At 37.4% G+C, this 16,848-nt stretch overlaps 1 protein-coding gene across 1 annotated transcript; it reads right to left on the bottom strand.

Moving 5' to 3' along the window:
- Positions 1–1,999: 1,999 nt before the first annotated feature.
- LOC116120574 (protein SRG1-like) lies at positions 2,000–4,381 on the bottom strand. Its single transcript, XM_031406521.1, has 4 exons — positions 4,032–4,381; positions 3,697–3,944; positions 3,025–3,349; positions 2,000–2,486 (listed from the first exon to the last, which is right to left on the bottom strand). The coding sequence occupies exons 1-4, from the start codon at positions 4,284–4,286 to the stop codon at positions 2,238–2,240; spliced, it is 1,077 nt and encodes a 358-aa protein (XP_031262381.1). The 5' UTR covers positions 4,287–4,381; the 3' UTR covers positions 2,000–2,237.
- Between the last annotated feature and the right edge of the window lie 12,467 nt (positions 4,382–16,848).

Below are 16,848 nucleotides of genomic sequence, written 5' to 3'. Positions count from 1 at the left end.
TCAGATCAGAAGTGGTGCAGCAAACGATCCATCTCCAGACTTTCCTCATTCTGTTTTGATTCAAACAATAGGATAAAGTTAGCTGTAAAATGTATTTTGAACTCCTTAATTTTCTGTAGTTTGTTATATGTAATCTGCTATAAATTCAATGAAATTAAATTCAAACAGTAAGTAAGCCAATCAGTTCAAACTCTCTCGTCTCTATTTTACTTCCTCTGCTTATAATTCTTACAGAACCAAGTGACGAAACACAGGCATTGGCATTGAAATTCCTATAATAGCCTGTGAAAGGAGCATTAACCAATTGGTTTTCACTAGACCGCCTCTGGTTGCCCATTGGTCTGCGTCCCACAGACTCGAATAAACCCTCATCGGCTGCTTACAGGGAAAGGGAACTCCAATTGCTTCCTCATTGTTGTACTCTCTTATGGGGATATTATCAACTAAGAAACTGATCCGATCATCAAACAGAAATTTTATTAGAAAATTGTATGTGTTCATGCACATAAAGATAATCTTTATCTAAAGTAAGAATGTTTGCTTTAAACATTTATACGTATATCTTACATGATGCGTTGAGGATTCCATACAATAGAATAGGTGTGAAATTTTTTGGTTGGGCCGAACCATAGGTAAAACTGTTGCTCCCTGTTCCCCTTCCCTTGAGTGTACACATTAGTGTGGACAATATATGGCTCGCCACTTCAGCTCCCCAAGAACTCGAAGTCAATCTCGTCATGATATGGCCCTTCAGAAGATAGCTGCAACAAAAATTAAATTGATATATATTACCATCAGTTTGGAAAAAAAAAAAAGAATATGATATATACATAGACAGAAAATGGAGAAAATCTGTATACATACGTTATGATTTTCATTACGTATTGAATATGCATTAGTAGATAAAATAAAAAATGGAGACAAGAACATACATACTAAGCAGTAACAGTGCCAGCAGAGTCTCCAGAAACTAGCTTAAGCTCCATGTCGATCCTTCCAAATAGATATTCTCTCTTGGACCGAAACCCGGAGCCTGAGGTTTTGTCAAGAGTAAGCGAGAGAGACTTTCCTCCGTCGAGAATTTTAGCACGATAATCACCCCAAGTTAAGTCAACATCTTGGTAAAAATTATCGCCAGTTGCCATGAAAGAACCCACTGAGAAAAAAAGCAAAAAGGTTATTTGAATTCTAGGGAAAGTGCTATAAGTTGTCATCTTTAGAGGAGAGAGTGCTTATTTTATGTGGGTTCGCAAAGTTACTGGAATTAATCTCACACGCAGGCACCTCTATATATACACATATACAAACACAAGCAGGATGGATTATGTAAGATGCGTGAACTGAACACATACGAAAAAAAATAGCTGGAGATTGCAGATTTCTAGGTAATAAACTTCGTTTAGAAGTTCTATTACAGGTCGGTCGGCGTTGGATTAATAAATATTCGTATAGTTTTGCATCGAAAGTAATTGGCTAAAATCTTCTACACATATACCTTTAACACAACTGGGGCAAATTATATACACATATACCTTTAATACAACAGGGGCAAATTATGTACGTATGCCGTAGTTGGTGGGTCTCCAAAGGTATTGGTATTATCTACAAATCTGGGGCATATACGGTTTTATGTTGAAAAGACGTCTCTAAATCTCTAGAGACATGATAGGTGGGTTTTCTAGGTAATCATTGTACTATATAAACGATTAAATTTTTCATATCTTAACTGATGTGAGACTTTAATACCAATACTTATTAATAATTATTATTAGTATGATATATAACACATGAATTTTCAAGTGACAATGATTTTGTTACTATCAATTACATTTTGAATTTCATGTCATAATTAATGGAGAATGATGTTTTAACGTAGTGAAGAAGATTTGAGTTCCAAGACATTAGAGTTCAGGTAGTCTTAACATGGCAAAGCTAAGAATAGATGAGCTGGATCTCAATTAGTTTCTGGGAAAGCGTAATTTGATTAATAAATTATCGCATAATTGCAAGGTTTTTGCTGTGCTTTATTGGAAAATCCAACTTTTGCAGTGGAACTACGCCACTGCCAAATATTAATGTGAAATACGAGAATATCTCTTTTTCCATATTAAGAGGATTGATTTTCATGTAAAAGTCAAGTCACAACAGTTAATACACTCTGCAAGTCTCCACGGCCGTAAACGAATCCATTGAGAATGACAGTTTGACTCCAAATCTTTCTGGCTTCCACAGTTTCTTTATCCATTGATTCTCATAAAATCAAGGTACGCCTTGCCATTTAATTTCCGAGCAAAAAATTCCTTGAAATACTTCTCCAACGGGACTCGCCGGAAAATCGCTGGACTATTTGGGCGAATCAGGCTTGATGCCGGGCCCAACTCAGTGTCTAGCTTGGAACTATAGAATGTTGCTACAGACAGCCTCTCTTTCATTGAGTTTACTGTTGCTCGGTGCTCAATGCTCTTATAGATGCCATTGCTCACAATCTGTATATGCAAATTAGAGATGTCATAAATAGCAAATTTGCCTAGGTTTTTCATTATTACAGAAAATACATAATAGAAACTTAATCCTATTTGGATTTACGCAAATCTAACTCGACTCGGACACAAATATTAGTAAACTAATTCTAAATCAATTAGATAGTCTGTTTACCATGAAAGGGGCATTGCCCTTTCACCCCCGAATGAGTTGTTGTAAGCAAACAATTCGTCAAGGCTAAAAGAAATATACACCATATTCAACAATAGGTTCACAGTCCTTTTCCTACCTGAATTCTTTTAAACTTTTAAGAATATTTATGTTATAAATTTATTTCTCAATTATATGCCATGAAGATTTTTCATTTTATAATACTTTTTATAACGAAGAATGTCATGAATCTTATCTTGTATTTGTCAGAGTAATAGTCCAAATTAAATTAGGATAGCATTCTAGTCATAATTTACAGCGAAGTGGCTTCATCATCCAATGCAAGAACAGAGTTTTTCCCGGTAGTATAAGAAGTTCAAAAGCAAATTTTACCTCCATGATGTCTCCGATGTTGACTACAAAAGCATTTGGAAGCGGTGTAACTGGAATCCATCTCCCATCTTTGCGAATTTGAAGGCCTTCAGTGTCATTGAGCTGATAGAGAACAGTAAGAGCGTCAGCATCAGAATGTGGTGTGAAACCAATGGCCTTCTCTGGTTCAGGACATGGAGGATAATAATTCATTCTCATTGATTGAACTCCATCATTCAACATATCTCTCATCTCTTCACAATCCATGTTTAATGCTTTAGCCATGTGATCTAATATTCCCATAGCTAGCCTTTTCACTTCCATGGAATAAGTTTCTAACACCTCTCTGCACCAAATTCATGAAGATGAACATAAAAATCACATCTGTCTGTCAACATAAACTTTCCTCAGCAGCACTAAGTCAGTACAGTTAATGGCATGTCTCCATCAACTCATAATTCTCATAGTTAATAAACCACTAGACCCTAAACTATAAATCTATCGGACCGTTCCATGTGAAACATGAATCTAATTCTATGGTAAACAGTTTCAAATTAATTTTACAGAGACCAAGACTGGTTTAATTTGATTGAATGATATGGATGTGGCAGATTAAACCGATTGAGAGTTATAAATAATAGCTCTAATTAGCAGAGTTGAATTGGGCTGATGGAGATAGAGAGATTGAGACACCTGAGATTTGGAGGAAGCTTGTTAAAGAGTTGAGTGTTCCTCAGATTGAGTGGAAGGGTTGTGATATAGAACATATCTGACCAGTCTAGCTTTTGATCCTCTGAAACCACAAAGAGCTGCCCAAATCCTTCATGGTTGTCTGGCTCCTGCCACATCTGCTTCTTTTCTTCATATGGAAGTTTGAAGAAATTTTCAATTTCCATCTTGAATTTCTCCAGCAATGAAATACTAACTCCATGGTTTATAACCTGAACTTCATATAAATTTTCATCAGTTTCTGATTAACTTAGTTGCTCTTTATCTTTGAGATGAATAATTAAGTTGACAGTACGAACCTGAAAGAATCCCCATTCTTTGCAAGCTAAGTGCAGCCTCTCCAGTTCATAATCCACAGAAGCCAATTTCTGAAGATCAATTACAGGTACAGATGGAAGACAGGAGTCATGGGTGGCAATCGGAGGGTCCTCATGAGAACGAATATATCGAGGTGGGATGTCGATGATGGGTTGTTTTGCTAATTCCTGAACACTTGGTACTATTAAAGATTTACCAAAGTTGACTGCTTCTTCCTCCCGTAACTCTAACTCCATCACTAATAAACAAGGAAGCAGCAACAGTAACCACAGGTTAGATTGGAGACAAAGACTCCGGTTTATCACAAAAAGTTGGACTTTGATAATGTTGAAATCTATCCTTACTGGTCCAATGATGTTCGAGGCCTAACTTTTCTTTTATATATTGTTAATATATGATAGGAAGCATCTAACAACTCGTATAATTGGATTGGACTGTGGGTCTTGTGTGAGTTTCGTAGTGATGGCAATGGGTCGGGCCAGGACTGGGTATCCCTTGGCCCAGGCCCAAGCCCGACCTCATCACACAGGCCCAAGCTTGGCCTGAGCCCGTTACGGGTATGATAGGCAAGCCCAAGCCCGGAACAACGGGTTTTTTATAACCGCAGGCTCGGCCCAAGCCTGCCTTTTTTAATAATGTTTATTTTTAAATATTAATAAATTTCAAAATTTTTTATATTTTTTATTTTAGAAATAGTTTTTAAATATTAATTGAAGCTATTTCCGCAAATAATTTAAGCAATAAGTGAGCAATTAAAACTCCATAATATTTTATTATACTAACTTTTTAGCTGTGCATAATATGTTATGGTGAAATCTACTTTTAAACCCATCTAACTCATTTAAAGGTAATTTTAACATGTTAAACCTTCAATATGGGATGAAAATTGAGGTTAGGGTTTGAGAAAAACGGATATATATATATATATATAGGATAATATTGTAATTAAATATATAGTATAAGAGTAAATTAGTAAAATTAATACTAAAATTTTTGGGGATGGGCCGGGCCTAAAGATATACCCATGCCTGACCCGTACCCGAGGTCGGGCCTTAAAATCAAGCCCAGACCCAAGCCCAAGCCCACTAACTTCGAGTAAAGCCCGCCCCTTTCGAGTCGGGCCGGGTCGGGTATCCGAAAATGTCGGGCTCATTGCCATCTCTAGAGTTTCGTAGAACTCTCTTTAAAAAAGGTGTCTAAACCCTTTATAACCCACATGTTGAAATTGGATTTGTCAAAAACATATATGATTTTAAGAGATATAAATGAGAAAGATTACTAAAATCATATCATGAAAATTAAATAATTATCCGAACCAATTAATAGAACAAAAATAGTTAAGACATTTATTTAAACTTTTTAAGTGAAAGTTGTAGGAGTTTACTGATTGAAAAGAAAATTATTTCTTTTAATTAAAAAAAATCAAATCAAAATATTACTTAATATTATAAAAATGACGACTTGAAAGAAGATGGACCTAATAATAGAGCCAGTGCTGAGGTAGGTTGGGTGACTGTATCATATAATATAGAGTTAATTATACAGACCTCGTCTGAGGTTTCAAACATTTTTCAGGCACAGAGAAAAAATTATTAGATTAACACAAACACCTCGTCCATTCAACCTTCTTTACGGTTTCTTTAGGGTTTTCTTATGTAGCACCCCTTCAACATATAAAACTAACAAGTGACCCCCATAATTAGCCACTTGCACCTCTTCCATCAATTTTTGGTGTTAAAATTAAGAGTAAACTACTTTTTCCCACCCTAGGTTTGTCTTAATGACATTTTTCCACCCAAAAAGTTTCAAAATACAACTTTCCCACCTAAAGTTTATATTCTGTTAATATCCAAAATACACTTTATTTTCTCAGTCGACTTTCGGCGAGTTACCAAGATTCAGGATAAGAGAGGTTTTGTAGAGTGAAGGTCGGTGGATCGAATTGTGATGACAAATTGAATATTCGCCACTGAAATCAACCAAAAATTAACTAAGAACAAGAAACCCTAGCTTTACAATAGCCGACAATCGGCGAGAAATCAGGTGTCTTGGTAAAGAAGAGACCAGAGGTTCAAATGATGATGATGGAGATAATTTTTGTAGCCGAAATCAGTCAGAATCGGCTTTGGGTATTAAACGGAATATAAACTTTAGGTGGGAAAGTGGTATTTTGAAACTTTTTTGGGTGAGAAAGGGTCTTTAAGGTAAACCTTAGGTGGGAAAAAGTTGTTTACACTTAGGATGCGTTTGGTTCAGGGAATGTTGGATTACTATGAGTGTTGGACTGCTGGAAAATTAGATTACCTTGAAGATTACTGGGAATCATTAGGAAAATGTGTTTGGTTAGATGGTGGGTATGTTATATTAATATGTTTGGTTAGGAGGAATAAATTGGTGGGTATGTTATTTAAATTACTGAATTGTCCTCTAATTAAATATTATTTTTTAATATTGATTATTATTTGGATTATATAACCCCCCTACATTTTAAAACTTAGCAAAAACAACCCCATAATAAAAGTTTGGAAAATCAACAAAGCACCCCCACCAACCCAGCCATTGCTGGCCGCCAGCAGCCGGCAACCTAACAACGTACGGAAGGTAGGAAATGGCCTCCGTGCGCCGTATGGCCATTTCCAGCCAGATTGATGACGGATCTGGCAGTAATGGCCATCGATCCAGCCGTTGACGGCCAGATCTGTCACGATCTGGCAATTTTCAAGTAGATATCTAGCCGAAAAATGGTCATATCGGCACACGACGACCATTTTTGACCTTCCGTACGCCATTCCGGCGGCAGTGGTGGTTGTCAGCGGCAGGCAGCGGCAGGTGGGTGGGGGTGGTGGCTTGGGTGGGCTGCAAATTGTTTTAAATTCAAGGGTAATTTTGTCGAAAAAGTTAATTAATTGGGATAAAATAGTAAAAGTCATATTCATGTAAATAAATTTAAAAATAAGGGCATTATTGTCCTAAAATTTTATTAATAAGGGATAAAATTGTAACAAAAAAAAAAAAAAAAAAAAAAATTACCCTAGTAATCTTAGATGCCACATTTTGCAAGTGATCAAATAGATTCCAAGGCTTATATTTTTTAAGCACATACACATAAGAAAAAAGTTAGCGGTGGTTGATGTGTTGATTTATTCTGATTTACAGTAATAATTTAATTAACTAGTCTAAAGTAAAATTGAAGTTAATTTTGTAACAACTAGAGAGAACAATTGAAAGGATAAAGAAGAATCTTCTTTTACAAGCTCAAGAAACAGAGAGCACAAAACTGAAAAACTGAAATGATTCTTTTCTAACTAACTATAAGCAAACATTGCATGACAAGAGTAAACGACATCGTTTTTACAATAAGCTTTTCTCATTTAGTTAATTTCCACTTTTGTCCTTCATTCTATCATTCCCCCATAAACCAAACATTCTCTACTTTTCCTCTTATCTTCATATTCCCTCTTCATTGTAACACTCACTGCACGTTCTTCACATCTCATCTGCAATTATGTTCTTCACAACTTGTACTGATTTCTTTCTCCATCAGTTTTTCTCTCCTACTAATTCTGCAACATTTAATAACGAATCTGCAACGAGCTGATGAAGTTAGCGAGCTAATTAAGTGAACAACAGCTGATGAAGTTAGCGAGCTAATTAAGCGATCAACAGCTGATGAAGCGAACAACAACAGCGAACTGATGAAGCGAACAACAACAGCGAACTGATGAAGTGAACAACAGTTGATGCAGCGAACAATAGCTGATGAAACGAACAACAACAGTGAACTGATGAAGCGAACAGGACAACAACTTTTAGCCATTACAAAACGAATCTGCAACGATGTAACGCCCCACTTGAGGTACGTAGTTAATGTTTCTTCTTTTGCTCTTATTTGAGTTGGTTTATTAGTGTTATTGTTTGGTTGACCTTTGATTGAGTGGTATGTTGGATACTTGCCCTGAAATTGGTTGAAATAGAAGAAGTTCTGTGTTCCAGGCTTCGTCGGGGCGAAGAAGAATCTTCGCCGCAGCGAAGAGGTGTTAAAACCACGGGGAAGTTGCTGGACAGTTTCGCCGTGACGACAGAAGCTCCTTTGCCGCGGCGACGGGCCGACCAAAATGTTTGCTAAGTTTTAGATATTTTCTTCCCTAAGGGTAATTTGACCAATCTACCCTTAATTAGTAGGAAAAGTGGGGAGTAAATTGAAAGGATTTTTCATGGAGAATATGTTGTTATGGGGGTGTGTTTGTAATGAATCAAAGGATATAGATGGAATTCCCAAGGAAGAGTAAGGGCAAAATGGGAATGCTTGTGCATAAATTTCATTAAAAGGAATTAAGTCATTGCAAACCCTTCATTCTTCTTCTCCATCGCCACTCTCCTTTCTTACTTCCTCTCAATTTCTCTTTCTTTTGTTCAAGGAGTTTTAAAGGGCTTTTGGAGTGATTTGGGGTAGAAAATCAATCTAAGGCATCCTAAGGTAAGGATTCTTGCTTTGGTTGTGAAGCTTTGTGAGTTTTTGAATATATTTGATTATTGAGGGTTTTTGTTCATTTGTTTAAGAGTAGAGAAAAAGTCAAGCAAACCAAGTGAAAGGAAGAGCTAGTGAAATCTCTCCATAACAAGGTAAGTAAATCCCAACCCAAGTTGAGATTTGAGAATTTTCTTGATTAGGGTTTTGATAGCAATTATGTATGTATGTTGTATACATGTTATATGCCATGTTATTGAGTCTTAAATGGAGATTTCTAGTGCTTTGTGATTGTTTATACATTTCAAATATAAGAAGTGAGATGTGGGTTGGAAAGGTAGTTTGAGATGGAATTGAAGGATATTGAGGAATCCTTTTTGGAAGTGTCTTTCTTTGGTAGGATTTATGGCTATGTGAGGGAGTTTCTCCCCATTTTGGATGGTTAAAGAAAGACATAGGATTAGTGTTGTAGTAGAGTTTTATTATGCACTTGAGTTGTTTGATGAAATGCCTAATAGAGGTTGAGTATGAGTAGTGAACCTTAATTCTTGCAACATTGCATGTTGGCATTTCATAAGTGCATTAGAAAAGAATGAACCATCCATAGACATTAATTGTGTATTGAGAAATGGCTTAAGAAAGAGTAGAAAACTTTGTGTATGCACTTGCTCTAAGAGTAGAGAACTTTGTGGATGCAACTACTCCAAGGGTAGAGAGAATGAGAAGTGCTAGAATAGAGTGAATGAGAAGAGTAGTAGAAACGGGTTGATGCTTTGTGATCATCACCCGACAGTTATGAGAATCCGGTTGATGCTTTGTGATCATCACCCGAATAGCCATTAGAAATGGGCTGATGCTTTGTGATCATCACCCGATAGGTATTAGAAACGGGTGGATGCTTTGTGACTATCACCCGGTTAGTTATTAGAAAGGGGTTGATGCTTTGTGATCATCACCCGACAGTAATTAGAAACGGATTGATGCTTTGTGATCGTCACCCAAAAGTCATGAGGAACGGGTAGGTGCTTTGTGGTCTCCACCCGATAGTTGCGAAAACCGGGTAGGAGCTTTGTGACCCCACCCTGTAGCTACTAAGAGCGGGTTAGTGCTGTGTGAACTCCACCCGAAAGTCATGAAGAGTGCGATGGTGCTGTGTGAACGCCATCCGACTGTACCTCCGGTAAGATGAGGCCATGACGTTTAGTAGGAAACAACAGAAGGTGTGAGGAAAGAATTAAGAGAATTACATACGGGGATAGACAGATAGAGGGTTTACTTACTGAGCATTATTTTGTGCTCACCCCGTTATTTTCCTTTGTGGATGCAGGATCTAGGTGATGATGAAGTCGGAGGGGCGTCGGCAAGCGAGGAGCAATAGCTGCACTGTTTCCCCTGTTTTGTCTTTTTCAATGGCATTTTGTAAATAATGCTCTTTGTGTATAAAAGACTTATTACATATAATAAAAAGAAAAGTTTTGGGCCCATTTTCTATTATTATCTTGTATACATTGTACTAGTTTACAGCAGTTGTTACAAACGAGCTGATGAAGCGAACAATAACTGATGTACCAAACAACGGCTGATGCAGCGAACAACATCTAATGAAACGAACAACAACAACGAACTAATGAAGCGAACAGGACAACAGCTTTCAACCATTACAAAATGAATCTGCAACGAGCTGATGAAGTTAGCGAGCTGATGAAGCGAACAATAACAGCGAACTCAAACAGCTCCTCTAACTTTGATCATCTTCAATTTTTAGCCTTTCTCAGTAAACAACAACTTTAACCAAATACCAACTGCTGTATCTGCAATAATAAACTACAATATCTGTAACTCAACCAAACACTAACTGCTGTATCTACAACAATAAACTACAGAATCTGCAACTTAACCAAACAACAACTGCTGCATCTGTAACTTCAAACTTTCAAGTTGACAAAATACTTTCATTTACAGTAATCATCAAATACCACCACATTTAGCTTGGACCTCAACTCACTAAAGTGTGCAGCTGACAGTGCCTTTGTGAGAAGATCTGCAATCTGTAACTTTGAAGGAACATACTGAAAGCCACTTTCTTTGCCAAAGCTTGTTCCCGAATGTAATGGGCATCAATCTCAATGTGTTTTGTTCTGACATGAAACACGGGATTGGATGCAAGTGCTCCAGCACTAACATTGTCACACCAAATCACAGGAATAGTATGAAAAGACAGTCCCAATTCAGTGAACATACTTTGTAACCATGCTACTTCTGTGGCAGTTTGAACAAGAGCTCGGTATTCTGCTTCAGTGGAGGAAAGAGCAACCACTTTTTGTTTCCTAGAGCTCCACTGAATCAAGTTCGATCCTAAGTAAACACAAGAACCACTAGTGGATCTTCGATCTTCTAAACTACCACCCCAATCAGCATCAGCATCAGCATAGCACTCTACATGTAAAGAACTTGCTGGTTTAAAATGAAGACCAAAATGTAAAGAACCTTTTATGTATCTTAACACTCTTTTGCAAGCTTGCCATTGCAACTCAGTAGGAGCTTGTAAGAATTGACTTAACTTATTCACTGTGAAGCTAATATCCGGTCTAGTAAGAGTTAAGTATTGCAATGCCCTAATAGTATTTCGATACAATCCAGGATCCTGAAACAGTTCACTATCTGTGGAGCTAAGCTTGGCACCAACAGCCATTGGAGTGGAACAAGCATGTGCATCCATCATTTTAGTTTTCATTAACAAGTCAGAAGCATATTTGGACTGCTTTAGATGAATGCCATTTGAATTCCTGGTTGCTTCCAGCCCTAGAAAGTACTTAAGGGAGCCAAGAGTTTTTAATGTAAAATGGTCATTTAGATCCTTCATCAAGTGAGCTATAAATGCCTCATCTGAACCAGTAATCAATATGTCGTCAACATAAACAAGAACATATATAAAACCAAAATTATGCTGAAGAATAAAAAGACTTGAGTCTGAGACTGAATTCTGGAAACCTTTGAGCTGTAAGGCAGCTTTCAACTTGTCAAACCAAGCTCTAGGAGCTTGCTTAAGACCATAGAAAGCCTTGTTCAGCTTACATACATCATCAGGAAATACAAGACTCAAAACCAAGTGGCTGCCTCATGTAAACAGTTTCCGTTAACACTCCATTAAGGAATGCATTATTAACATCAATCTGCTACACATCCCATCCATTAGTTACTGTTAAAGTCAAAACAATTTGGATAGTGGCTGGTTTGATTGCTGGGCTAAAAGTTTTGAAGTAATCAAGACCAGGGGTCTGTTGAAATCCCTTTGCAACTAGCCTGACCTTGTATTTCTGCAGTGTTCCATCAGCATTGAATTTGGTGTAAAAAACCCATTTGTTTCCTACTATGTTCATATCAGAAGAAGATGGCACAAGAGTCTACGTATTATTGCAAACAAGTGCACCAAATTCAGACTGCATAGCAGCCTTCCGCTTAGTACTTTTAATAGCTTTAGAAACTGTTGTAGGTTCAGCTTCAACCAATTTAGTGGACTCTAATTCTTCAGCAACAAAGGCTAAATGATAGTTATCTTGAAAATCAGGTGAATAACAGGTTTGAGAAGCTTATTTAGATCTGGTAATCATAGGGTGTATGTTGACAGCTGTAGAGGTAGTAGGACAGGAAACTGCAGTATATATACCTAGACTTGAACCAACTGAACCAGCAGCAAACTATGAGGAAGTAAGATCAACTACAAGTAGACATGGTGAGAGGGAGCAATCTGTAAATCTTGTAAGAGCAGCAGCTTCTAAGATTGGATTAGGAACAGTAATGGTTTCGGAAGAGCAACCAAAATTGTTACAGGGTAAGGAACATTGATCAGGAGAGTTATTTGTAGATATTGGTGTAACACTCGGTGAGGATGGAGTAGTACAGTTAATGGAAGCAAGTAGTAAAGGAGAACTTACATTTGGATTAAAAGATGAAGAGTTGAGAGGAGAGGAATTCTTACCAACTGTTATATCATCTGAAACATGATTGTTAGGAGCAATTTTTACTGCAGAAAGATCAGTGGAAATTTTTGCTACAGAAGGATCAGTGGCTGCTGGAGACTGCACAGAATAAGGGACAGACCAAAAAGGAAGAAAAGATGTGTGTGAATTTGTGGAAGTTTCAGAATTGGTGGAAGTGTCAGTATTAGGAACTTGACTAGAGGGTGTAAAGTTAGAAGGCTGAACTAAAGAGGGCTGAAACAAAGAATTAACAGCAAAAGGGAATTCACATTCATTGAATTGAACACTAGGAGTAATAACAATCTTACCATTAGGAGTTAGACATTTGTACCCCTTATGAATCAAACTATACCCTATAAACACACTCTTAACGGTATGAAAATCAAATTTATGTTTATTGTAGGTCCTTATGTTAGGAAAATAAGTGCATCCAAAAACCTTTAAACCATCATAAATAGGAACCTTGTTAAATAACATTTGATAAGGTGACAAATTACAAATAGTGACAGTAGGCATTCTATTTATCAGATATACAACAGTTTCAAAGGCTAGCCACTAATATTAAAGGGGCATGGATGCATGAGCAAGCAATGTTAATCCAGATTCTACAATGTGCCTATGTTTCCTCTCACTTCTACCATTTTGTTGGTGAATATAGGCACAAGAGTGTCTAATTTGTATGCCTTGATCAACTAGATAAGGTAGGAGAGCTTTATATTCTACTCCATGGTCAGACTGTAGGCTTTTAAGCTTATACCCAAACTGCCTCTCAACTAAGTGTTGAAATTTTATAAAAACTGACCTAACTTCAACTTTGGTTTTAAGAGGAAACAACCATGTAAACCCGATATAATCATCTAGAAATTGAACATAGTATTTAAAGCCTTCAATAGATGTGAAGGGGGCAGGACCCCAAACATCACTATGCACCAACTCTAAGGGTGTTGAGGCATGAGAATGTGAAACTGGAAAAGTTGTGTGGTGTAACTTTCCTAACTTGCAAGCATCACAAAAAGTATCAGGAGAACTAGCTGAAGTGTTCATCTTTGAAGGAAACTTAATATGTAAATTAGTGAGAATATGATGTTGAACTTGTGAGTGAGGATGGCCCAATCTTTTATGCCAAAGTAAGTAACTATCAGTACTAACACTTGCTGTCAAACAATGTGGAGTAATGACATATGCATGAGCAGTATCATTTTTAGCAGTAAATGTGCAAGTATTGATGTTGGCAGAATCAGAACACAAAGCATTAATGTTGGCAAAATCAGAACACACATTAGGAGAATTAGAACACTCATTAGCAGAAGTATGTGGTTGAGCAATACAATTATCAGAACAAGAAGTTTTATTATTAAAAAAGAAGCGACATTGATCAGTATTATGATTATGGACTACATCACCAGTTTTGTTTCTTGACATAGACTGATTGATATTATCAGACTCAAACTTAATGAAACTAACAAAATTATTACAGATTTTATTAGGAGCACATTGCCCCTGAACATCAGACTCAACTGACACAAAAGAAGCACCATAGTGACCAAGTTCAGCTGAAACAAAAGAGGTGCTAGACTCAGCTAAAACAGAAGAGTTTCTACAATTTATTGACTCATATGGAAGACCTTGTGAAGCAGGAGCAGGAGCAGAAGCATTTACAGAAACTACATTAAAGGATGGTGTAGTCAAATGAGGAACAAGTGAGGACTGAGAAGATGAGGGATTCAGCTGGTACAAACCACCTTTAAGATCACATTGCAGTAAAATTGCTCATATGTAATGTCCTTAACAACACAACAGTTAGAGTCAAATACAAAAATAACATTGTTGTCTTTAGTGAATTTAGAGATGCTAAGTTTTCTGTTATCTTAGGCACACATAGAATGTTTTTAAGGTGTAAACACTTGGAATGAAAAGCACATAGAATAGTAGAATAACCAGTATGAGAAATATGGAGATACTCACCACTGCCTACTTGAAGTTGATCCTTTCCAGAATAGTTTCGGCTAACATTCAGTTGATTGAGGTCTGATGTAACATGATCAGTAGCCCCCGAGTCCATATGGGATCAATAGGTGTAAGTGAAGAGGTAAGAGCAAACTGTTGTGGTTGTGGAGAGGACAGTGCTGGAGGTGTTGGAGAGTGATAAAGTGAATCAAGTGCTGAGTTTAAATGAGGGCTAGAACCAGCATTTACAAAATGAGCTTGGCTTTGACTAGGCACCTATTGACTAGGAACACCAAAACCATTAATAGTAGCATTATCGCCAGATAACCCAACACCAGAATTGAATCTTTTCGATGGAGTTCCAAAGTGAGCAGTATGAGACCGCTGCTGAGAATGAGATAGTCCTCTAGATCCACTATACTGCAGAGCACCAGGTGTATGTTGTCCAGTGCTATCATACTGAGAATTATTATGGTGGAAGTGGCTATTGGGTTGTGGAAGATATAAACTGTTATAGTAGGGCTGTTGTTGTGATGTGTTAGCTATGGAGGATTGAACCATGCCATTATAGGCAGAGTTATATCTGTGATAGCACTGACCAACAGAATGTCCTACTTTATTATATAGCTGACAAATCAATTTTCCTCTCCCAGTATTTCGACCTCTGCCCCTGCCACGTGACATTCCTCCAAAGGCAGGTGGCTTGTTATGATATAGGGCTTGACCAAAATTTTGACCAAAATTTTGACCAAATTGTTGTTCAAACTGTTGAGGTGCTAAGACAGGATATTGAGGATAATGAGGGCTTCGTTTGGTTGCCAATTGGGAATACTACTTTTAGTATTCCCAAAAAAGTTAAACAGTAAAATACCCAAAAACTTTGATTTTTGGGAATACTACTCCCAATATTATTTAACTTTTTTTAAACCCCTTAAATTTGATAATTTAATTAAATACCCCTAAATATTTTTTTAAAAATTACAAAAACACCCCAGTAATTCATATTTACCAGATTCCGGCCACCACTACCGGAAAATGGCCGGAATCTGTTAGGATGGCGTACTAACGGCTGAATCTGGCTGGTAGTGCGCCGATCTAGCCTTTTCCGGTTAGATCCACGGTAGATCTGGCCGAAAAAGACCAGATCTAAGGCCAAAGATCTGGCCATTGACGGCCAGATCTTTGGCTGTAAGGGTTTATAACGACGGCCAACAAACGGTCGTCGTTGATGGTCAACGACGACCGTTTGTTGGCCGTCATTGACGAGAAAATACGGCCAAATCTGGCCGTCTGGCCGTAGATCTGGCCTTTGTCGGCCAGATCCACCATGGATCTAGCCGGCAAAGGCCATATCGGCGCACGACCGGCAAGATCCAGCCGATCATGCGCCAATACGGTGAACCCGGCCACGCTCCGGCAGTGGTGGCCGGCTGTCCGTATTTGACATTGGGTTGGGGGTGTTTTTGTTAACTTTTAAGATTTTATTATAGGGGGTGTTTTGTAAATAAACAAATATAAGGGGTATTTTATTAATTTATAAATCCTACATCGTAATACCCGCCCAATTCAACTTTTTTTTAACTTTTTTCAGAAAACTTTTCCCAAAAACACCCAATTGTGAACCAAACGAAGCCGAGGATTTCCTAGTGACATCAGAGTAGGTGAAGCAGGATACAGTGGACCAGAGACTCTATCAGTTTGAGGACCTTCTAACTCAACTTTAGAAACACGATTTATATCACTAGTGGAACCATGTGAGCTATTTAAAGTACCAGTAGAGGTTGTATGTGCTGAACAGTTATACAGATCTATTGCATTGAACTTTTAAAGTCTTATTTCATATTTCTGCAGTAGAAATTGGGCCTCTTGCAGTGTGACAGAATCAAATTTTGACTCAATGCGTGATGTTAAATTCACTACAACTGCATCAAATTCAAGTCCTAGTCCATCTAGAACATATTGTAATAGATCCTCATCAGCAATCACCAGTCCACTAGCAGATAAACTCTCAGCAATCTCTTTCATTTTTTTAACATAATCACCTACACTTAGATTTCCTTTTTGTGTGGTTTGAAAAAGATTCTTGAAATGTAATGCTCTTATCTTTGAGTCAATAATGAATTCATTCTCTAAAGCAAACCATATTTCAGTAGAGCTCCTACATTTTGACACATATCCAAACATAATCTCTGAAATTGACGCTAAGAGCCAACTTACTAGAAACTTATCAGTTCTTTTCCACATTATATAGGCAGGATTCAACTACTCATTCACTGAAACATTACTAGATTTAACCTCTCCACTAATTTGACCTAGGTCTTGAGTAATTTTAGAATCAGTAATGATAAGAGGTGAGGGACATGAAATCTTACTGAGGAGATAATCCTCAAGTTCGTGTGAACC

Source organism: Pistacia vera, unplaced genomic scaffold, assembly GCF_008641045.1.
Source record: "Pistacia vera cultivar Batoury unplaced genomic scaffold, PisVer_v2 Contig94, whole genome shotgun sequence".
NCBI lineage: Eukaryota > Viridiplantae > Streptophyta > Magnoliopsida > Sapindales > Anacardiaceae > Pistacia > Pistacia vera.
Note: the sequence above shows the minus strand (reverse complement) of the source record. Positions and strands in the feature narration are given on the sequence as shown.

Bases quoted from the DNA above. Each gene is read 5' to 3' on its own strand.
- LOC116120574 (XM_031406521.1), bottom strand. From the start codon at position 4,286: ATGGAGTTAGAGTTACGGGAGGAAGAAGCAGTCAACTTTGGTAAATCT. The intron at 3,945-4,031 runs GTTCGTACTGTC...TATGAAGTTCAG, and splicing joins AAGAATGGGGATTCTTTCAG to GTTATAAACCATGGAGTTAG. The intron at 3,350-3,696 runs GTGTCTCAATCT...AATTTGGTGCAG, and splicing joins AAGCTTCCTCCAAATCTCAG to AGAGGTGTTAGAAACTTATT.